This window comes from Coturnix japonica, chromosome 1 (genome assembly GCF_001577835.2).
Source record: "Coturnix japonica isolate 7356 chromosome 1, Coturnix japonica 2.1, whole genome shotgun sequence".
NCBI lineage: Eukaryota > Metazoa > Chordata > Aves > Galliformes > Phasianidae > Coturnix > Coturnix japonica.
Window position 1 is genome coordinate 80,173,824 of NC_029516.1, and position 25,103 is coordinate 80,198,926.

Consider the following 25,103-nt stretch of genomic DNA (forward strand, 5'->3'; position numbering starts at 1 on the left):
TACCATCTAGTCAGCCCTGGTGAGACCACATGTAGTGTGACCAGGTTGGCCCTCCCCAGTACAAGAAAGACATGGGTACACACCAAGGCAAGTCCAGCAAAGAACCACTACGATGTTAAAGGGAACATTTGTAATGTGAGGAGAGGCTGAGAAAGCTGAGAATGATTTTTCTGAAGGAGAGAAAGCTCAGGGAGATTTAATATATATTTATAAATGCTGGATGTAAAGGTGTAAGGAAGATTGAACCAGGCTCCTCTTAGTGGGGTCCGGTGACATGACATGCACAAACTGAAATACAGGATATTTTAAATACAGGGAAAAACTTCTTTACACTGTGTCATTGAACACTAGAACAGGTTGCCCAAAGAGATAGCAGTGGCTAGAAAGGACTGTTCTCTAATTTCTGTTTTCTCTTAATTTTCATCTTTGCATTCATTCAGCAAGGACTTAAGAGGAGTAAAATTCACATGCATGTAATCAGATTAGAGAGAAAGTAAGCCTGTGGATGCAGAGGGTTTATAAACATTGATATCCTTGCTTGAAAGAAATTCGGGAGAGTCTTGCTGAATCATTTGTTTTGGTATTTAGCAAAGATAACCTCGAAGCTGTTACCATTTGTCATAGCACTAAATGTTTATGTGTTCATGAGCATGAAAAACTGCAGTAGGATTGAATTATTTTACAGAACACCTCTATGAAAATGCATTGCTTTAAAGGGAAAGATTTGATTTAGATAAATTGCCTGTGAGTTAATGCCTGCTTTCTAAGTGTTTTCATCAGAGAGCCTGCAAGACCCAGTCTTATTCTTCAATGTGTTGTACATCCTTGTTGTATTCTGTTCAACAGCTATGGTACTTCCCTTTTGAGTCAGCTGTGAGTAAATTGAGACCTACACTCCACTACCTACCTTTCTTCACATGAATGTTAGGATGCTTGATAATGGATGAAAACAGTTTCAAATTCCTTGTGAGCATTTCAGTTAAACTGCTGCAAACCTCTGCAGAGTCACTTATAGTGTGAGGAGGAGTTTTTTTTCCTGCTTTATGATGTTAAATTAATTGGGACACTCTACAAGAAGAGTGCCCCAATGTGGGATCTGAAATGTTCTAAAAAAAATGGTTTATAAACAAGCTTACGATACATTAGTACAGGTTTATTAAGGAGACAATTTATATTTGGCTCTGCCTTTGGGCTTCCTAGCTGCAAGGACTGAGTATGCTCTAGATAACTAAGCTGTTGTCCCATAAGATCTTGTGTACATTATATTGTTAGTTGAAATGGTTTTGAGTCACCATGTAGGGCTACAAATCCCTTTGTCCAGGTCAGTTTACTGGGGCTGCAGGAGCAAAGCAAGAGAGTGAAATCAAAACCCAGAAGAAGATAGATGGGAATGAGATGTTTTGCACTTGACATTTTTATTCCACTAGCAGTTTCCTTGAGATAGCAGTTACTCCCTCTCTGGCTGAAGATTCTGTCTCAGAATCCCTACCATGTGTGTACATTTTCCTGAGCTCTTGCCCATTTTGTTGCTTCAAATTGAATTCAGAAATTCTAGGATTCCAGGAAAATAATTATAAACTAGAAAGCTCAATGTCAATGATGATTTTTGTATTTTCCAAATATACTGATGTGGAAACTTTTCATTTTTAATACTTCAAGTCTTTAATATGTGCCTGCTTGATAATAAAATAAGCTTGTTTTATTTTAAGCCCTAAAGGTAACAGCTTTAGAGATAGTTTTATGTTTAACTAGTTCTTAAGAAACTAAAGCCTTGTAAAATGAGGTCTCCACTATGCAGCTGTTGAGGCACCTATTCAGGCCTGCAGCATACAGAATAATGATAAAAAGATACACTATATATAATCTCAGGGTTCTCTAGAAGAGCAGTAGTCTTCCTTTTTCCTTCCAAGTGGCATCTTTCTTTGATTTTTTTAGTATCTTTGTCGTGAGACCAACAAAGCAGAACCATTCATTTAGCCTGTTCTTGCTTAGTTGTCCAAAAATACATGGAAAGGTTCTGGAAAATGTACAGCTGCAGTAATTGTTGTTCCTATGCATCTAGGTGTGGCAGTGTTTCTTCTGGGAGAAAGACGTAATCCATTTCTGTCTCTCATTTATTCTGCATTAATAAGTTGCATTGTGGTACATCTATATGAAGTGGATGTAAACATACAGTCCATTTAATCAAACCTATTTTATATTCCTCTTCCTATCTCTTCTCTGAAAAAGTAGCTAACAAATGCAGCAACTTTGAAACACAGAAAGAATAAGCTAAGTAAAGGAGGCGATAACAAGTAAGACAGTAAGGAGCTCTTGCAAGGGGCTAGGATCAAAAAGTATTCAAAAAGGCTTTGAGCACAAAACTGACCAATAGGTACAGAAATTAACGTCATTGGGGTAAGTGGTTTAAAGTGTAGATTGGTGGTATGTCTTCACCTATGTTTGTCATTTTTGGACTGAAAATTCTAATCTCCCCATTCAGAGTCACCTTGAGGGATAAACATTCAAAATGAAGAAGAAATCAGCAGTTCTCAGTCCTGTGGTAGACAGAGACCCATTTGGCTCACAGGGGAAGCTGTTCAGACCTTAGAACTAGAGCTTTTCGTGCTTGAAATCTGTTGCTTCAAGGAAATAAATTCGGCACCAAGCTTGGCTTGAATATGTGCCTCTGATTTCTTGTGGTAACTGTGGTACTATCTCTGCCTTCAGGCTTTATTCTGCCAAGCTAGACTGTGCTGTCTTCAGCAACTTCCAAATGACATGTGATGCTCCCTGGCTAAATAAAATCCATTTTTAGAAAGGACTGCGTGCACTTTGCAATCTGTCTCCCAAGACAGGTCCCTTAAGTAGATGCATCTTTGAAGAGAGACAGTTTGAGAAAGCCACAGATGCTTAGTACATGATATATTTCTCTCTTTCCCTATGGTCCTTATGAAAAGGACATGAAGATAGACTTATTAAAAGTCAGCTAATGACATGTTGTAGGGAGTCTCTGGTTCATTGACTGTTATTACAGCTGTGCCCCATTACATTCCAAATACCTAGGACATGCTTGTTTTTTGAATGACATTTATCTCTTGAGTTTCAAACATTCCTGACATAAATAAAGACTTTATGCTTTTCAAATGTGTTTTACAGCTCAGCCCAGAGGCTATTCAAGGATCATTTTAACTCAATAAAACTCCTCCTTTAGGGATATAAAAGGGAAGTGTTTTAACAATGTCACTCCATGCATGGCCTTATATTAGCTAGAGACAGTCTGCCTGAACAGCCTTTGATCCCTCTTCCCCTGGATGTTGAGAAAGCTATTCTGAGGATTCAAAGTCTGTGACATACATCAGTTTATTCAGTGTGAATGCAGACTTCATGTGAATACTCGTGACCTTAGGGAAAGTTCAAAGGCAAGGTTTTGGCTTTTCCTGTGCTTTCTCCTTCCAGTGCTTTTAGCTACCCCTTTTCAGAATGGGTGAAATGGTGGATAATGATTTTTTTATTTTTTTTTTAAAACCACTTCTTTTAGTCTTTAACTTGATTCTATGAGTGGATTCTCATTTAATACCCTAGTTTGGTAAAATAATAAAAACAATGAAATGTAAATAAACAGGATGCTTAGCGCTCAGTTAAATAATATTGCTTAGCCTTCTGACTTTACTTACACTGGCATCGTGAGTGATTGCTGATGAAAATAATGAGTCTCTTTACTATAAGCAAAGGTATCAACTTCCCTTACTTCCTTAAGCTTCTCCATTTAGACAATTTTCAGTCAGTGACAACTGGAATCAAAAAATAGAAAGGTACTCTTTTATTTTGGTTTGGGAACCATTTCTTTTCATGGTAATTATTAGCGCAATATTTGTTTTTACAAGCATTTTAATGTGAAAATGAATTGTAGCAGAATAATATACTTCTCGTAAACTATGCTACTAAATGTAAAGAAACATCCAAATCCAAAAGAAAGTAGGAGATGCGATCACCTTTCAGCTGTGTTCCATCAACGGTTCTAATATTCTGGTTAACCTTTGAGAAGTCATTTGATTCAAAGCCAACTCTGAAATTACCAAAGAATGACAGGGCAAGAGCTTTAAGAAATATTATGACCATTCACAGTGATTTCTGATCAGTTTCAATAGGCCCTAATGGAATTTACTGATAGACCAATTCAGGAGTTCACTGTGGCTATTTAAAGGGACATAAATATTTTATATATGAAAGTACTTATCTGAATGCAGGTGTTTTCTCCGCTTTTGAATACTGGTACTTCTAGAGCTAATTCTTCAATACACTTCTTAAATTGTGAATGGCATTTCTCTGCTGGACTCCGTAACTGCCTGAAAAAAAGAGAAGTCTACTCAGCATCTGACAGTTGACTTCATAGTCATGGGGAATAAACTGTTCTTTCAGAAAAGTTCACACCAGGAAGCCTGAGGTCCTAACATCCTACAAAGTAATGTAACAATGGGGTGGGAAAGGCAAAGCAAAATTGTTTGTTTTAAAGTGGTTTCTGACTTAAACGCATCCTGTGATAAATAGGAACTATTGAGGAGCTCCTACCATCACCATCTCAAAGTACAGAAAGAATAACATTTGTATTATGAGTACCATTGGGCTGAATTCTTAGGAAAGCATACATAGCGTTTGTCTCCTCTGTGCAATAACAGCAGTGAACACCATGGCACCATAATTTTCAGTTTCTGAAGTGAGTGCCTTGTGCAGCTTGATACTTCCCAAATGGACATGGTGTTTCCATGATTTATTACACACGTGTTAAACATATGAGTAAGTCTGACGTTCTGCTCACCCTGTGGAAGGCATTTGCTATCTCTCTTCATAAAAGAAGGGAAAGACGAGAACATGAATGCACACCACTTAATGAAGTTTGCTTTTAATTTAGAATTTATTTGTAAGAGTGAGAAATGAGCTCTGACAATCACTTGTCCAGTGACAACTGCTGCCCAGAAGGTTGCCTTTATCTATACTTGAGACTGAAATCCAGCAGCAGCCTTTTAGTGCAATTCCTGCTCAAGCTGCTTGTTTGCCCTTCCTTCTTTCAAGGCACCAGTGCAGTGCCTGCAGCCACTCTGGAGTCTATCTCCCCAGGCTGGAGTCCCTCAGCTTTCAGGTGCATTCAGATACTTTGGCCATAATGCAGGAAATCATCCATTAGAAGGATCACAAATATTCATCTCTAAATTGTTGGGTTTTTATCTTTTTATGGGAGAAGCATCCATGGCTCTCATACTTGATTTTGTTTCATCTGAAGTTAACCTGCTTCTATTCAACTTAGAAGTTTTGTTATTTAACTTCCCTTTCTCACTTTGACTTGTGTGAATGCCCATATCTTGGTAGCTGTCTCATAGACAGGATGGACCTTTTCACCTGCTTCATAACTATTGAGTTCTACAAAGATCTGCCATGAGCCTCTTGCTGTTTGGGATGGATAGGCTTCCCAGTCTCTGCTGACAGGGAAGGCATGCTGTGTTCTGGCTGATGGTTGTCTAACGGTGTTACAGAATCAGGTGACATTTTACAGCTCAAGTCATAAAACTATATTGAGTCTGCTGCAGCTCAAGCGAAAGGTGCAAGAGGGCATATAAATGTACTGTGCTGGTTTAACTATGTGTCCTGGAGATTAAAGGCCAAAGGACTGTGTCTGCACATCCAGTTAAGAGAGCTGGATAGCTGCATCTGGATGAGGAGGATGCAGATTTACAAAATGTTAAAACGTGGCTTTTTCCTCTTTCTCCCTCCTGCTCTGGGATCCACCTGGTGACTCAGCTCCAGCCTCACCTTTCTGGTATGCACTGGTGGCACCAGCCCCACTACTATTCACTATGTCACAGCAGTGTAGCAGGGGCAGTGTGTGTAACTCCGATAAGAAATTAAATGGTAGCGCAACCCTAGAAGTTTTAAAGCAATGCAACTCCTGTTTTCTGTGAGCAGTCTTCTTTAATAAACCACCTAGATGTTAAACCACTGTCTAGAGACTGGAGGTGTAAAGGATCCAAGGGCGAGTGTAGAAGTCCATATAACCAGATGTGATTGTGTAACAGAAATATAATATCATTGTATTGATTTGCAATTATTACTTAGAACTTTGTCACAGGCTGAATGCTGTCTGGCAGTAGAATGGTTGGATGAAGGTGAAGATAGAAAGACAATATATAAATCTAAATGGCCGGGTCTTGTTTTGTGGGTGGAGCACAGCTGGCTGGACTGGGCCCAGCTGGATGTGGGCTCCCCATGCTTGTGGCAGGACTAGTGCTGCTGTGTATCCTCACTCATGGATGTGACTCCAGGTTTTGAGAGAAATTGCTTCTAGTGAAGAGAGCAGTTTATTCCTTCAGACACTGGTCTTTACGCTTGGCCTTGTGCAGTTGTTCTGTGGTGTGGGCACTGGTGCTCTAAGGCTTACAGATTTGGGTTTAGGTCCCCGTAGATCCTGCTGTCAGAAACTGCAGATTTAATTCTCAGATTATGATCTTTATTTACTCTTCTGGTTCCACATTACCTCCTAGGGGCATTAAAGAAAATTTATACGTTATATCAGATGACAGCGTTATGATTAGATAATAAAAATCACCAGTTTTCTAAAGAAAGAGAAAGAAACAAGCCTTCCATTTATTCAGTAGTACATAAAAAGTTTCATTTTCTTTTTTTCTTTATTTAATAGTCCTGCTGGCTCAACTTTGTTCATGATCACCATCTCTCAGTGGGAATATTTTACTATCTGATGCTAATAGCTGGTTGCAAGCAAAAGTTGGAAGTGAGCAGACCATGGTCATTTTTAGAATGAAGTCTGGGAGAACTTTACAAGGCCTTTCCTAATATTTAATTTGTGATCTAGAGACCTAAGCAAGAAACAGCACAACTCTAAATATTTCAGCAAAAGTACACACAGGACTTCCCTGAGTTAATAGTGAGTTCTCTCTGTCACAGAACTGGGAATTTTCTTCCAGTATATACATCTGTAGGCCAGTCACATATGAAAACAATAACCAAGGAATAAGAAAAAGTCAATAAGGAGATTTATATACAGCTGCTATTAAACTGGAGGAAAACAAATGATCTGTTGGGGTCAGTTTCTCTGGGAAATCAATTTGAGCAGAGTTTTATTGTCCTCTCTGCTAGATCCTTCATGTTATTTGCTTCCACCTTTAATAGTTGTGAGTGAGGAGGGTTTTACACTTGTGAGCCTAAGCTCCCCGGATCATTGCATTCGTTACCTTTTCAACATCCACATTCCCAGTTGTCACAAATGCTGCCTAACAGCACTGAACACTGAAAATACGTTTCTCCTTGTAACTCCAGGGAGTTTTGAGTGTTCACATTAACTGCTTAAACTAGTCATAAACCAGTTCGACTGTAGTACCAGTGCAGTAGTAACCACTTGATTCATAAATGTCTCTATATGAATTGTATATGACTACTGAGAATACAGGCCATTTCTTGAGGGGAAAAAAAAAAAAGCATAACCTCTCCATGCATGGCCACACAAGCCTAATGTTAGTTATAAAACAAACAAACAAAAAAACCCTCCAGCCAACTTTTTTTTCAATGAGGGAGTGCTAATACATTAATCAGAACACCAGTAAAAATGTAAATACATGGAACCCTGTGATCTGCAGAATTTATACAACAATCACTGAAATGCTATTCACTCAGCTTTTTAGTCTAGAAGAGTTCTCACCTTAAGTTTGGCTTTGAAACGTACATTCCCTAAATGATAATCAGTTCAACATATTACTAATGCTGATGCTTTAACATAATGTTTGAAAACTTATATTTAGCTAAAAAAACTTAACAGTAATTTTTAGTATCCTGTCATAGCAAGCTTGTTTTTCTGATTGATAGTGTCATCCGTTTAGAAGATCTGTTCCAGCATTCTATTTCTGTACAATCTAATTGCATCTCAACATTTAGAAAGGAAGATCCTGGAATTGCTATAGAAAATGGACGTATGAAGTATGAAGTTGTTCTACTCCCTTCCATAGCTTGATTTTCACTTCAGTTTCATCTTACTGTACTTATTTCATGGTCTTTAGGAAACAGGAAACTCTCATCTCTCTCTTGATCCAAAAGACAGCATCGCTCTTTGTGATATCTTCATTGGTCAATGATTTATCATGTTAAATTCCTTCAGCTTGTCTCCTTGCTGGAATTTCAATCTCTTCAGAAGAGGTAATAAAACACAATAACTGAAGAATTCTGGTTAGAAGGGAAGATAGCTGTGTTGCAAAATGGAAATTAAGGCTGACATCTACTTTAGACCAGAAATGGGAATTGGTTGCTGTGAGATTAAAAAAGTTCTCTGGATTGATTGAGGTAGTCTACTTCTGCTTTGCAGGATATATTCAAGTACTGGAGGGGAAAGAAAGAAAGAACTGTGAAAATAACTATATTTCAAAAGATACTTTCTTAGTACAATGTTCATATGGTGTTGGTTGTTTTACATTGTATTGTAGGGATGTGTACAAAAAATAGTTGTTTCCATTGTCCAAATATCAAGTCATTCCTCTTAGATTCATCCCAGGCTTGAAATGGGATCTTGGGTGACAAAGGCATTTGTATTGACTCATGACTATTTTAATGCAGGGCAATACATAAGTAGAGGTTACCTTCACTTTTACTGCATATTAAATCCATCGATTGCAGTAGATCTAAAGCATAATCTTAAGATTCATCTGAAAATGATGTTTTCTTAAGCTTGGGTTGAGGACTTCTAACACTTTCAAACATGCCTATTCAATGGATGCAGCAAAAAAAAACCAAAATTTTTTTTTTTTTTTTTTTTTTTTTTTTTTTTTTTTTTTTTTTTTTTTTTTTTTTTTTTTTTTTTTTTTTTAAAAAAAAAAAAAAAAAAAAAAAAAAAAAAAAAAAAATTAAATATATATATATATATTTGCATTGAGATTTAAACAGTTCAGATTCTTCAGACCAGCAAAAGAAGCTTGCACCAAGTGCTGTGCAGGTCATTTTTGCATTCTCTCCCATCTTTGTCAAACCAGAGAATAATTGGCACGTGTTCCTCTGTTGGCCTGATGTGGAGGAGTTAAAGCTAGGCGTGGACAAAAGTTCAGTAGCTAGAGACATGGGTTGTGCAGGGCAGCAGGTGCTGTAGTAGAGCCAGGTTACATTTATCTCTATCTTGCAGCAGAGCCTGGTGTGGTAAAGGCCAGGCTGGCTGCTGGGAGAGGTTCCTGTGAAGGCTATCCTCTCTGAATCTCTGTTTCCTACAACAAAGACGTACAAAGGGATTATAGTCAACTATTGTATGTGAAGTCCAGTGTGCACTCACAGGTGCTGGAAACAGCAGGAAAATGATGAAACTAATTCCCAGATGTTGGTTCTTTATTTTTCAAATCACATGTGCTTCAAAATGAAAATGTTCAGGTAGCGTGTAAGATAAGATAATAGATAATAATATAATAAGATGAAGGAAAGAAAATATACAAGAGTGTTAGGAAATTATTATTAAATTATAAAAAGTATCTTTCTCTCTGAATAAAATGATATGATATGTCCTTTAAAAGTAGGTAGTTAACCACAAGAACATTTGAAGAAACCTTTCATTTGTACACTGAAGCTTATTTAAAATTAGGTAAGCTCTGTAACGCACATTGTTAAGATACTGTTTTAAAGAGATTTGGATATATATGTGATTTTATATATTTAATTTTTTTAATGTATGGATTTATGTATCTAATTTCCATAGCTCACTGGTTCAGCAGCTGGCAGAGTTCATCACTGTGCTGCAGAAACCAGATGTGCTCTGTGCGTGGGATTGAAGGTCCCTGAAACTTTTTGTTCTCTGGGATCATCAGTCTCCCCTCCACCTTCCCAATGCCCTGGGATGCTGTCTCTTTCAGACACTGCATGTGTGCAATTTCTAAGCAGCTTTGGGATCAGGAGAGGTATATGAATCTTTTATAATGTTATTGATTACTGTAGAGCAGACACTTTTCTAGTGAACTGCTGTGAGATAAGTTGCTGGTAGCATCTGCAAAGATGTGTATAAATTAGCTTAAAATAATTAATACTGTGAAAGTTTTTAAGACACATCTGTATTGGCACTTATAAGAATATTCCTGCCTGCACTGAGAGGGTATTACAGCCCAAATTACTGTAATTTATTAGGGGAAAAGCCATTTCTTTTAATCATATATTAATTATTCATAAAATCTGTATTAATGTTACCTTAATGGGAAGTGTTACCAGCTGGGATACAAGGCTTGGCACTCTGTTCAAACACAAAAATAGATGAATAGCTTGGCTTAAAAAGAAGACTTAAAAATGACTTACAAGAATGTGAGAGCAGCAGACATGGGTCTACGAGTTAGCATAGAGCTGGCTATGGCAGAGAAGCCCAACCAACTTACCCCTTGCATTTTGGCTTCAGCACTGATTCAGCACATTTTGGATTCAGCACCTGGGTGCAATCCAAGTAGAACTGCTGGAGGATGTTCATTAGAAGCTGGTCCTGTATTCTTTGTGTAAGTGCTTTGCAGCTCTTCAGCCAGCATGGATCTGATGAGACCAAATAAAATCAAGAGACTCTTTTCCTTCACACTTTAAAAAATAAATAAATAAAATAAAATAAAATTAAAATGACTTAAATAATTGAAATTCAAGGTAAGTTCTTCCTGCCAGGGAAGCAAAAGGGAGTTTTGCAACATTTTAGTCTTGTGAACCACATGATATGTAAAACCACTGTCCAGAGAATGAGTTTCAGTTCTGAAGTGATGTGAAAGTGCTTACATACAAATGCTTGTGTGAGTAGATGCAGTTCTCTAGATGCTCTGCTCAGTTAAAGGAAGCTATCAATATTTAGGTTACAGTGCAAGAGTACAAGGTACATTTTCAATGGAATTTTATCAAAATCAAACACAGCATGGATTTTCCAAAAATTGTTAATTGTTTTAATTAAAACTCTTTTTTTTTTTTTTTTTTTTTTTTTTTTTTTTCCTGGCTCTTGAAAGATCTATTGATCTATTTTGGGAAGGAAAACACGGACACAAAGGACACTGAGTAATGCATGCAAATATGTAATGCCTGTGAAGTGCAACCAGTTTTATATGAGCAATAAAACTTCATAGGATTCAGCTGAAATTAAATTGTTTAGATCAACTACAGCCTTTTTATTAGGATAGCACAATGTGAACTTATAAACACATCTGTTTTACGTGGTAAGATAAAAGGCTGTTTGTTTGTAAAAGGTTTTTTATAAAAAATGACAGTTACAACCTTTAATGTGTGATCTATAAGTTATCATCTGATGAATTTTGGCCAAAACCATGGAAGAGAGGCATTTGAAGTGGGAAACCAAGTGAAAACAAGTGGAAAAAAAAATAAAGAGCTTACATAGCTCTCAGACAGTCTAGGAAGCCTATGGCTTGGAGCAACCCAAAAAGCTGGGTGGTCTGGAGAAGAACCCATGTTAAGGGATCTTAGGTAATTATGATTTTTTTTCCGTGACGTTCATAGTTTTGGGTGGTGGGTGAGTCTGTGGCGTGCAAACAATTGTCATGCCTAACCACAATCAACGTGGATCAGAAATGAGGTTGTTCTGCAGTTAAGGTATTTTTTTCTTCAAATTTCATTTTCATAGCAATGGGATATAGGAAAAGCGTATTTGAGAGCAATTTGTATCTGGATAACTTACCAAGTCATGTCTGCAGGAAGCTGGTGGTTGTTACTAGAAGTATGTTGTGCATCCAAGGACTGTGCTACAGTTGAGTATGAAGGCAGGATCAGGGTTCTGCAGTCTTGAAATAATAATACTCCGGCATTGTAAAAAGTAGGTAGTACTGTTGTTTTGTTCTCTTTTTCAGTGTATCAGATGTATTTCACTGCTTACACTGTAGTAGTAGATTGAAACCATCTGCTGCCTTGCCACTAGTCTAACAGCAAATCTCAGCTCATTTTCCTTGAGGCCAGCGTGCTGTAAGGCATGTGTACCAGGACAATAATCCAGCTGCTGAATGTTGATACAAGTCCAGACCTATGTTCATGAGTCTTTTAAATGGAAACAGTTCTCTTTGCCAAGGATTGGAATGGAGATAAACCCAGTTTGCTTTTCTCTTCTCCCTGTTCCCCTCATCTCTCCTTTTTCTACAGCACCATCCCCCATCACAGTGATAAGAAAAGACCGGACATCCAGGAACAGCGTGTCTCTGTCTTGGCAGGAACCTGAGCACCCAAATGGAATCATCTTGGACTACGAAGTCAAATACTATGAAAAGGTGGGAAGAAACTCTGAAGGGGGGGAGGCTTTTATGCCGGTAATGTGGTAATGAAGTTATTATGTCTTGTGTATGTTAATGATCCAGACATCCTTACTGCATTTCATGCCACAACAGAGTGTGTGAAATGGGGGTGGAAGAGGGATTTTCCATATTAAATGCAAATCTAGGATTTGTTAATGGGATTTTCTCAACTGATATTTTCAAGAGAGTAGAAAGAACTGGTAACAGCCATTTTAGTTATGGACAAAATTACAGAATAATGAGGATTGGAAGGGACACCTGGAGATCATCAGATCTGACCTCCCCTGCTAAAGCAAGGTCCTTACAGCACGTCACACAGGAAAGCATCCAGATAGGTCTGGAATTCCTCCAGAGAAGGAGACTCCACAACCTCTCTGAGCAGCCTGTTCCAGAGCTCTGTCACCCTCACTGTAAAGTTCTTTTTTCATGTTCAGATGGAATTTCCTGTGTTCTAATTTGTGCCCATTGCCACTTGTCCTGTCATTGGGCACCACTGAAAAGAGCTTAGCCCCATCCACTTGACTTCTGCCCAAAAGATACTTATAAATTGTGATAAGATCCCTTCTCAGGCTTCTCTTCTCCAAGCTGAAGAGTGCCAAGTATCTCAGCCATTCCTTGTACAGGAGATGCTCCAGGCCCCTCATCATCTTTGTGGCCCTCTACTGGACTCTTTCTAGAAGTTCCCTGTCTTTCTTTAACTGAGCTCAGAACTGGACGCAGGAGCCCAGAACTGCGCAAAGTTCACTTATGCTGTCAATATTCATAGGGTAATTTGTCATCCTTGCATTAGTGCTTCCCTCTGGTACAAAGGTGATTTGGAAAGAGATGGACTAGGCTTTTAGTGACTACTTTGCACTGTGAAAGTTCCCACTTTTCATGAATATCTGAATTCTTTATACACTGCGTTAGATAAAACAAAAAGGATCTGACATTAAAGATGTTCTGCCCTGTGCTGGCATTTTGTTGAATTTATGCTCTAGATTACTACATCATATAAACATTTTTATTTAGTAAATCTGCATAACCTAATGGTTTTGATTTGTTTTTAATAAACCTTACTGATAGTGTTGAAAAGACTATAAATTTATGCAAAGATTGTGAAGAATAGTATTGGTCGTTTTTAGAGTGATCAGAGAGAACTTTAGGCAGAGCATATTGCTAATGATTTTGACTGACTCAGTAAAATTCTAAAAATGTAACATTACTCATAAAAGGATAAACAAAAAGCATGTGTAACATCTTGGTTCAGTCTCACCTTCAAGTGCAGTAGCCTCCAGATGTTAGCTTTGTGGTTTTTTTCTGTTAATTTCAATGGGAGGAAGATCAAGTTTATGTGCTGGGCTTGACAATAATAAGAGAACTAGCTTATTGAAATTGTACATCCTCAGCAGTAACAGCATGCAGAACTACTACACTCTCTTAAATTCAATCTTTTGAACAAAACTCACAGGTGGTGCCTTTTAGCAAGGTTTGGAAGAGCTACATACTTCATAGAACCTGGGTCTGAAAGACCCCAGAACTGCACTGTGTTGTGCACAGGTTATTTGCCTGTATGATTAACCTGCCTTTCCAGGCACAAGCCTTTATCTGGGCAGCTCTCTAATCCCATGGGGTGTGGGTTGTGCTGCTCAGGTGTTGCTTGCAATGGCATCAGATTTGGTTTGATCTGTTCCAAAGGGAGATAGTTTTTTTCTGCTTGTGAGCATTTAATTCAATGTAATTAAATGACTGTCAAGCTGTACTTGTATATTTGTGTTATTTTTTCTCACTGTTTTGGTTATCATTCTGCAGTGAAACTGGCTTTTTAAAATTCATGTAAATGATCATCCTCCAGTACAAGGGTACACACAGTCCAGGCACGTGGCTGCTATTCAAACTGTGTATATGCAGTCTTTGTGGAGCAACTGGCTGTCATAAGACAGCTTCATGAGACAACCAGTCTTATGAGCTGATTGTGCACATGTGTTTCTTCCCTTTGAAGTCTGTGATCAAGAGTTCATAGGCACCAGACAGCTTTCTTAAACCAAAGAGCCAATTGCTTAACAATAGGAGCCAGACTATCCAGAGCAAAGGGTTTTTTTTTAAAAAAAAACAACCTTCTGACAGTGGTGTTTTTAATGTGTGGTCTGTAGTCCCTCGGGGATTCAGCAGCCTGTTCCTTGGGGTTTATGAAAGTTAATGAAGAAAAGCAAGTCCATTGTCAGGAGGTTTCAATGCATTGCCCTTTGCAAGTCTGCAAATTGGAACAGGTTGAAAGCTCCTACTCTAGAGATGTTAAACTTTCCTAGGGGCCAGGCCAGGCAAGGCTGGGTGGTGACCCTTTGCTCCTCCTTCAGACACATTGGGGGATGCCACTTTTCAGTCTGAGATAGTGATGCGGTCCCCTTCTCTCTCCTCTTTTGAAAAGAGAGCTTGCTTTTTAAATTGGCCCACTCCTTTTAAAATCATCTTGGCCATGCTCATCAAAACGCACTGCTGTTAAGTGACAGCTACTAAGAAATAAACCCTCCAGAGTCAGCAATCTGGGTATTTCTCCTGACAAGTCATACGTGATCGCTGGATGATGATTTATGTTGAGCCATTCTTTTCCCTCCCGCTTGCTTTTGCTCACAATAACTCTCAGAAATTAATATACACAGTATTAATAGATTATTGCATGTCAGTCCAATTCTGTCATTTATCTTGAAGAATAGGTGATATTTTTGGGCTGATATTTAGGATGTTAAAATAGATTTGGATTAGAAACAGAACTTAGATATAAGTGATGATACTGTGTAGCTTTTCTAATGCATTATCAGCATCAAGTCTGTGAAAAATATTAATTTTCATCAATTATAACATTTTATATATTATATATATAATAATATATAATTAAACTTTTCAGATTTTATCATGTGTGATTTCACATGTGTAACCGAGAAATAATAGAGCTTCTTATGATATTTCTATAGAAATCAGGATTTGCAGTTCTGGAAGACTATTTTTAAATGAACTTATGGGGGTATTATGTATAACGTTATGAACTGGAAGTGACAGGTCTTCAGATTTCCTGTTCAAAATAGAATTTTATTTTCTTTTAAAATCTATAGAGCTTGATTGTGAGTCTATTTGACAAGTTCCTATTTATTTCAAGCATTTAAAAGAAATAAATTCCTCTTTCAGATGTAAAAATGAATGCCATATGACACATCTAGGCATTTACTTTATTGCAAGGCATAATATTTTATGGGATGTTAGCAGTACAGAATGACGCCCCACTTTAGTCTGTTCATTTATAATGCCGTGCTGGGTTTTAGGAGTCTCAGCTGACAAAGCGCTCATATAGCAAAAATCAGGAGTTTTTCTCTTACACCAACAGCTACATTTTTTTTCCCTTGTTGTCCTTGCACACCTAATTAAGTACTCTGGAAGGTGTATTTTGTCATGCAAGGGCAAAATACCACATGAAAATTATTAATTGTCTAATTTAAGTATGTGGGTTAAAATTATGATAAATCCCACTCTCTTTTTTAAAGTGAAATGATGCTCCAAATGATGAGTGAACTTTAATTGCAGTCTTACATTACTAAAATAGATTTGCTTTTCCCACCATTGAAACAATGTGCTCAGTAGACTGGCTAAAACAAACAAATAAAACATTATATCCAGTTTGTGTTTTTTCTGAGGCTGGAAAAGTAAATTAAATGCAAATGAACTCAGTTGCTTTTAAACTCCTGTTAGGGTTTTAAGGGCAGGCCATGTACACTCCATGAGATTCTTGGGAGCTGTCATACTGACAGCTGTTAACAACAGTGAGAGGAGGCAGTGCTGGAAGCCAGAGAACCTCCTGAAGATGTGCAGCCCAGGTTTGGCCTCTACTGCCTACCAACGGAGAAAATGTTCGTCCTGGTGCAGTGTAAACACTCAGTGTCCTTATCTGAAAAAAAAGGACATACTTTTCACTCTCACTAGCTCAGCCACCATAAATGTTAAATGGGTACAAAAAATGTCTTTCATAAAACATGGTTTGTAATTATAAAATTTCATTTGCATGTGAGACACTAACAGTAGTGGGATTTACTTCCCAGTAAAGATTTTGTCTAGTAAACTGTGTAGATCATGAGGAATATTCTTTCTGCAACCCAGTTCAAATTTATCATCAGAAAGTTTGATTAAAATTCTGCTTGGCAAAGAGTGACTCTCCTCTTTGTATATTCCTTCTGCTCATGGCAGCTCTAGCGCTGTATCTCTGAAGTTTTACTTTATCCCCAGGAAAGATAAACTTGGGCTTTTATGTGGTGTTTCAGTGATTTGATTACTATTAACATAAAAAATGACTTTCAAAATATGTGTGTAAAAAGTTTGCCATAAACTAAGATATCGTGACATCCTCCATACCGTTGTTTTAAACATTTATTTTGCAAGTTCCACCGCGGATTATTAGCAGACAGGGCCATGACTATATTCTCTCTCGCACGTATGTATCTGAGCAAGAAGGAAATGTTTGCATTTCAGAAAAAGAGCCTGAAGTGAGATCAAAATGAATGCCCAGTCATAGCATACACAGAAGATTGTGTGTTTTAGAGACAAGATTATGATGTCTTTGAAATTAAAACGGTTGCCTACTTTTCAGCTAAATGACGAGATAAGGAAAACTTGTAAATTGCAGTACTGGGTATTTGTTGGTTAGAAAATATGTATTTTAGGCAAACCTGTTAGCTCCTTAGAATGTCTTCCTAGAAATTTTCTCCCTGGAATTTATAACAGAAAACTTTTTTCAGAGATACATCAGAAAACCATAAGAAAGTCCAATTCCTTTTTCTGCTTCCACTGCAAGGAAACTAGACCATGATAAGCATTTTTATAGACAACCTTTGAAGAATAGGTCCAGCTCATCCTATTTTAAATTGTGGTTCTGGCAAATAACCTACAGGCAGAGGCTTAGCTTTTTTTAATTATTATGTTTTCCAGTGTGAATGTACATCATGTTAAATATTACGTACAGATTCTGGTAATCTTAATTTCCTTAATTTTGATGTAAACTTCCCTGTTTCTATACATATAAAAGATTACCAATAATAGGTCAGTTAGGCTTTGACAGCATTAAAGGGAATGGTTTTGTTACTAACCTACTAACTTAGAATAGATCTAATTCTCTTGCTCTGGACAGCACTGTAAAGCAAACAGGCTAAACCAGATCCGGTCACTTGAACTGCTCACATGAAGAGGAGCTGCCTTTGGCAGTCAGACTGTATGAAGTGTTTTCCAGCCTCTCTCAGGACTCCCTACATCACTGGTGAAATTAAAAGCCCAGTAACTTGCCAGCTAATACAGTACCATAAAATAGGTAGGAATTAGGTGAGATTCTTTGCAATCAGCATGCATTACCCCAACTTAGATTTCACTCTCAACAAGGCATAACTCAATGATTTGAGTGTATTATTTCAAAGTAAATGGGCAGCAGATGAAATCCCCACCACCTCCAAAATAGAGAAGTTCATCATCGCGAGCCGAAGTAACTGACATTTTTGCAGTTCCCCACATGTGGATACAGTCCAAGACTTTCTCTGAGGCACTTCCAGCTACCATTTTTAGAAAGCCAAAAATGCTTTTTTTGGTACAGGATGATGGTAATAAAATAAGCAATACCTCGGGCCCCAAATGAATGCTTAACATTTTAAGCTATGCTTAGACTGAGACTGAGAAATGCTTTTATCAGAACTAGCTTTTTGTACAGTATACAAGGTATCAAAAATTACCGAATTACGAAGTAGTCTTTTTTTTTATTTTACACTAAAAGTCTGTATATCAGAAATATGTGCCTATTGAAGCAGAGCATGCTTGTTAGGATATCATCTGTACTGGACACACTCCTTGTTCTTTAGCAAAAAGTAATAAAGGGTAGGCATACATGTTCTTCCTGGCTACTAAAACCCTAGACTCATTCAAGAACAAGTTCAGTGGGGTTTTGCCCAAATGAGGCCTGACACATCAGGCTCATAGTTTTTATGGCATAGTAGTAAACTGGTTATATTAGCCTGTTCATAGAGCTGGGGTAAGGAGTCTGAACAGACTGCTATTCTAACTGTTATAAGGATACATGCTATCTTGTAAAACACGAGGCAGTAAAAACCAAGTCCTGCAATAGCTCTGCAGGGCCCTAAAAGCTCTAAATTGGCCTGTTACAACTTCCAATTCAGTACAGTAGGCAAATCTGCTTTATGGTTTTTAAATAAAACTGTAGTCTTCATTTTTCTTGTTGTATTACAGGCTATGGACAAAGTGGTACAAAGCCATTTAATGAAATTTTGTACACTCAGCATGTCTACTACTTGATTTACAGTGCAAGGATGTAGGAGCTCTAATGATTTAGATTTCTTGCTAATCAACAGATTTTTAGTTGATTGAAAATGAATGGCTGTGCAGGCATTTGTCAGGCTATAAATATTCAATGTGCCACTGCTTTCCAGGTGGTTTGTAGTCATTTTATACCAAACACTTCTTGCTTCTTTTTCTTAGGGTGTGGTTTTAATCTGATAATTTCTTTTCCCAAAAGCAGGAACAAGAGACAAGCTACACTATTCTGAGAGCCAAAAGCACTAATGTTACTATCAGTGGCCTCAAACCTGATACCACCTACGTCTTTCAAATTCGAGCCCGAACTGCAGCTGGATATGGGACAAGCAGCCGCAAGTTTGAATTTGAAACCAGTCCAGATTGTATGTATTCATTCAAATGGTTTTAATTGATTACTTGGGCAATTTCTGACTGATGTTAGTGGCTGTTTTCATTCCCCTTCAAGTTTAGTAAATGCAATTCATTACTATTTATTATGTGTCTTTCTGGATAACACTACTATATAACTTTTATGTTTTATCCTTAAAATTGAAATGCATTTTAAAGAATGTACAGGAATACCACAGGTTATTTTCTTGCATTGCATACCTTACATTGCCTAGTGCCAGAATCAATATCTTGCTTGACTGCAGCTCATACCAAGAGAGGGCCTGGTACATTTCCATGTTCACAGCTTGTGGCATGAATCCTGTGGACTGTAAACACCATGCCCCAAAGGAGTTAATATTATATAAGCCTTTTACTCCTGGGGGTCAAAATGTAATTCTCCACGTTCCTGCAGAACAGAGCTGATGTTTCCTATACAGCCACGAGGAGAAACTAATGCCCACTGGCCAGCAAGATGGTGGCTCAGTTAAATAACTGGTAAGGGAATCTGCACTCTGACTCCCTTCCCTCTGTCACTAGATTTCTGAGTGACCCCAGGGAAGTTATTTACTTGCCTTTTTCTCTTCTCTAATGCACAGGTAATAACACTTACTTGCTTACCTGATGACCTTGTCAGTATTATTTATAAGTTCTGTTCTTACATCAAAAAGACTAATGGAGCTCATCATCCTAAATATTATGTTCTCACCTTTTGGTACTACATACTAAATCAGACCTTTTATTTGCTTGAAGGTGAAAGTAGCTTAATACACCAGAAAGTCCACCTTAGTTCAGTTAACCACTTACTGATGTAGCCTGGCGCTGTGTAATTAAATACTGTTTAGAAGGCAAGGAAATCACAGACTTTTACCGGCTGTTCAGAGTTGTAAAACAATTTAAGACTGTAATTCTGCTATAAGCTCATAAGGTTTATTCATGTACTCATTATAATGATTGAGAACCCGTGATGTGAGAAATATTCTGCTAAAATAACAAACTCTTACCAAGAAGAGTAGTGTAAGTAAATCCAGTGTTCTTTCACTATCTATGTATGCAGCGTCTATGTATTTCTGAGGTATGTTAAGTACTTCATCTGCACTTCATCCTTCCCAGCTTCAGCTTTTTGGAAATCAAATGAGCTCTCTATTTAAAGAAAGAAAAAGAAACAAAAACCAAAACAAACAACAACAACAACAAAAAACTATTGCAAATTACTGTTATGGTGTACATGCATCTTTGGCATAATGGATGAAACTCAGGGTGGAACAGAGTAGTACAGAAAGGAGAAAAGAATCAGTTATGATGATAAATGATTTTGTAACTTGGAAACTGATGAGCTTTCTCTGCAAAGTAATTTTAAAAAAAAAACAGAAGTTAAAAAAAGAACAAACAGTAGATTACCAAAAATGTGGAAGGTGAAAAAAGATAGCATAAAGAGCATGTGGATTATACAGATAAATACTGAATCACATTACTTGATTCCTATTGTCGTAACAACATAAGTCAACTTGTAGGCACGTGACAGGTGGAGGCTTCTTCCGGGCAGTCATATAGACTAACTGACCAGTTTGTGGGGTGCAGGAGGTCTGTCTTTAAGCTTTCTTTAGACAACTAACATGAAACATTGTGGTGAGGAACCTAATTCTGCTCTACTCAATGAAGATCAATAAGTGTCTGCTGAAGATGGTTTGAATTGGAAGGGTCCTTAGGATGGTGACAACTAAGTGAGTAATCGTACTTAAGATCCAAAGATGTCCTGTTGTTATATGGCAGTACTCAAGCACCTGCCTTAGGCACTGCAGAGAAGTGCCTTCAAAGCAAGGCAGAAAGGAGCCCTTCTTTTTCTCCATTGAATATTGATTAACTTATATTTTTCTTGTCTGCTTCTGTGTGCCCAGACTTTTCACAGCCTTCACAGAGATACTGTATGGCTTAATTGTGAAGCCTAATTCATTAAAGCACTTTCCATCACACAGACATGAGAGTAAGGTTCAAGATTGTTGACAAGCTGAAATTTCTTTTCAAGGAGAAAGTTCATATTGACTGTAACAAAATGTTTAAATGCCATGATACACATATGTTTGTACTTATATATATATTTATATGTAAGTATCACTTTAACAGCTATTACTACAATCAGCATCAGGAACAATCAGCAGTAGAAGCAACAACTGTAAATTTTCAAGAAGGCAAGGGTCTTTCATTTACTTCCCTTGTATTTATTTGTCTGATGAAAAATTACCTTACAGATTAAATATCTGGCAGAAAACCAGACTCTATATAGTGACATTTCAATCTGTTTGTTCCCTGTATGAGTGGTCAGTCGTGTTGTACTAATCAACATTTTGTATGGGCAGGTTATTTATATATTTTTGTCTTAACTTTCCAGCGTTCTCCATTTCCAGTGAAAATAGCCAGGTCGTTATGATTGCCATTTCAGCAGCGGTTGCCATCATTCTCCTCACAGTTGTTGTGTACGTCTTGATTGGGAGGTTAGTTTGTGCTCCGTTTTACACATTTACTCCTTTTTCCATTTCCCCGTGGGACCTTGATGAGCGTGGCAAATCGAGCATCGTCAGGCAGTAGAGTGGCTGGTTTGCACCTTCTCCTTTGTCTGCTTCCACAGAGCTCTGAGCTGCTTGGTAATGAGCCCACTAACATTCACAGCCCCAGTCATGCAGCAGTTGTTAAAAAAAGCTATAAACACATTCTTAGGCAATTGTAAAATTAAACTGTAGGGGTCAAAAATCAACAAATCTTCTCATTAGCCAATTTCCTCAAATTCCCTGAGAACATAACATGCCTCTATAGGGTAGAGAGAATGTAAATATCATTAAATTTTCAAACAGGCCTTTAATTGTGAAGGAAAAATATCCAATTCTGTTTCCACCTGCAGTTCACATATACAATTCTCTATATTCATTTTTTCTTCTCTGTTGCTTCTAGATTCTGCGGATACAAGAAGTCTAAACATGGCAATGATGAGAAAAGACTACATTTTGGGAATGGCCACTGTAAGTTATCAAAGTCTTTAAATGATAACAGATTTGTGGATTTCATCCCTTAGATAATTTATGGTTTTCAGTTAATAAATAAATAAATAAATAAGCCATACCTCACTTAAACCAAGGTGAAATTGGGAAGAGAATTCTATTCTCTTGTGGGTAAGCAGATTTTCCCCTAATAAACAGTCTTTGTCTCAGTTTTATTCATTTATGTTCAGGTTAGTAATAAGCAAAACATTACTGTGTTCAAATAAGGCACGTGTTTATCAATATGATATTGATTCTGCTGTGCATTAGTGAAATATTGAGTGTGACTTCAGCTTCCTTCTTAACCACTGTATAACATCTAAGCAATGATTTTATTCATTTTTTTCCCCAAAAGCAAAATACAAAATCAATGAAACAAATCTTGGTGAGTGCTGGAGGGACAGTGAAAACTGATTGTTTTCAAACAACAAATTTAGTTTGGAATTATTGTAAGCATAGACTGAAAAGTGATTTGGAGTAGTTTTTTAAATTAAGAATAACTACTAAATGAGTGTCTCCCAAATTTGTAAGATTTCCTAATCTAGCTGTGTTTATAAATGTTTTGTTAGAGCCCTGATTTTCTAATTATAAGAGTGTTTTCATTGGGTCTGACCCACAACTAGGAAGAGAGCCTTTTTACTGACTTTTAATGTCCTTGAGTCACAAAATAAATGTTAACAGTTAAGGATGTTACATTTTTGTCATCCTGAAGAAACTGGGCTACTTTTGATATATCTCTCAAAGACCAATCCAGAGCCTGTCTAGTTTATATATTTTCATACTTATTTTTGATGAGGTTACGTGGCCCATCGTTCCTGGATCATTTAGCTGTGTCCTGTAAAAGGAGCAGAATGGAGCAAGGTCCCATCTGGGAGATGCATGGTGAAGGAGTTGTTTTTCTGATCCCAGGAGTGATTTGTGGTTACCAGAAAGGAGAGACCTGCTATGGCTGGAGAGATCCTTCTGCAGTATGTCAATTTCTCTGAGCCTCAGTTTGCAAGGTGTATAACCTGGAAGGGCTCTGCCAAAGCAGAGGAGTTCCAGATCATGAAAGCTAGTTCATAATCAAAGTTCTGCCTATACTCTCTTTAAAGGAGAAATAAATAAATTTTGGAGAAGTTTAAGGGAGGAGAAGGTGATGGTTTAAAATTACCAGTGAGGAGTGAAGAAGGCTTCAGAAATTTTTATCACTGCATAATTTTTTTTCCACTAAATACTTGATGTCTAATAAGCATGCTTTAAGTAAGAAGCAGGAGTCTTTTGAAACTGCTTCAGCTCCAGATAAATACCCTGCTATACCATATAAGCCATGTGGAACTGTGTATTTCTATTGTTCAGCATGCTGTAAGGTTAATGTGGCTTACACATAATCATTTTCCTTCTATTCTTATCCTTTTGCACACAATGACACTGTACCATTTTCAAGAAGAGAGTTACTGGTATCCATATGTCACTCCTCTCAAATATACCTCCTCACCAAATATAATCGAATTAACATTTTAATGAGGGATTTACTGGCAGTAGTTGGAAATTAGGACTGCTTCCTAATCCCAGTGGCAATGGAGTAACTGTTCATTGACTGTTTGTATTATTATTTTAAGTTTGGAACCCTTCTTTATCTCCAGAGAGCTGTATCCACAAACACGCGTGCTCCTTCCCTACATTGTTAAGAGGTATGCAAACTGTGGCAATGGGTTTGCATCATCCAGCCCATGAACAGCTAACCAACTAGCCTGCAAAAAAAATCTATATGAGTACATGTGGCCCATAGAATTAATGCTTCATCATCCAAATTTAATGAGGTTATAAAATAAAAGCAGCCAGTAAAAAAAGTGTTGCAGACAAATAACAGGTCAGAGTTTCTCTCCTTACTCCCACACAATGGAAAGTTGCAATCGCTATTCTTAAACATGTCGATGCAGTTAAATTCCTGTGGATTAAATTGCTTTTAATTTGGCTTTAGATATTTATGTACTGCTTTCTGAGGCGTGCCATGCTGATCCACGATGTAGTCAGAACAGAGATGATCATGAATTTGATGTGTCTGTTAGAAATTCTTGAAAATTATTTACTGATTTATGTTAGGATTTCTATGTATCTACACCTGTGGCTGGTGAAACTTTAGTATTCTACTAAACTTGTGTCCTTCTCAAAGAATAAGAAAATAGCTCCTGTGAACTAGAAAAGGGTAAAGTAACTTCCCTGGCTGTTGTAAAGTTTCAGCATCTCAAATAGAGCAGCTGGTTTATTTCAATCAGTTTATTCTGAATTACTTTTAAAAAGGCACCAGCCATGAGCTATTCCCTGCAGCCTTATTACAAATCCTATAATATTACTTCAAAGGAGCAAAAATGTGTTTCACCTCCTCAGATCCTCTCCCTTTGCCTTCTTTGGCTAGACCTTTTTTATTTTTTTGCTACCCTTAGGGCAATTCATGCTGGTAAAATGAAAATGTAAATTATTATGTTTGCACAGAATGAGCTGTAAAGTAGTACAGCTTAACACATGTGTATGTGTTTATTATCTGTTTTTCATGACAGAACCCAGTTACTATACAAGCTGCCCTTAATTATTGGTGTGAAGGGATTATTCTCCTTGCAGTCACCATCACCTGATCTTGGGAACCTCTAGGGTCAGCATTAAAAATCTGCAGCCAAAATCCCCTCAGAGCAGAAGCTTTTAATTGTTGTTATTTTTATTGAGGGTATGAGAGAGCCTGTAATGTACATTCAGCATGGACGGAAAGGAGCATTTACAAGATTTTTAACCAACAGCAATATACAGCCAATTACTTTTTGTTTTACTTGCAAGTAATTCTGTAATCATCAGTCTCTTGAAGGAAACATAGTCGGCATTTAATGCTGCACATACGCAGCCCTTCTGTTAAGAGAGTGGCTCTTAGTTTGCATTGTTTTCTAGCCAATTAGTTTGGAAACTTGGTTTCATCATTTCTTTGTCAATTCTGAGGCCAATAAATCTCCATAAAATTGATATATATTTTCTTTCACATACCGTTGGGATTGTTTGACAAAACAATGGCAACTTCTAACTAATGGCGCAAAGGCACTTTTTCCCATCTACCTAACCACAATGAAATGTATTTAAC

The 25,103-nt window shown here is 37.4% G+C and overlaps 1 protein-coding gene across 2 annotated transcripts in view; it reads left to right on the forward strand.

The window, feature by feature from the left end:
• Positions 1-25,103, forward strand: part of EPHA3 (EPH receptor A3) — a 211,175-nt gene that overhangs the window by 145,545 nt on the left and 40,527 nt on the right. Inside the window, exons 6-9 of one of the 2 annotated variants that reach the window (XM_015878647.1) lie at positions 12,115-12,239; positions 18,799-18,961; positions 21,355-21,457; positions 21,912-21,979. In XM_015878647.1, the coding sequence (XP_015734133.1) occupies positions 12,115-12,239; positions 18,799-18,961; positions 21,355-21,457; positions 21,912-21,979 (459 nt within the window). The remainder of the gene's footprint in view (positions 1-12,114; positions 12,240-18,798; positions 18,962-21,354; positions 21,458-21,911; positions 21,980-25,103) is intronic. The other variant, XM_015878656.2, reaches the window with a different exon arrangement.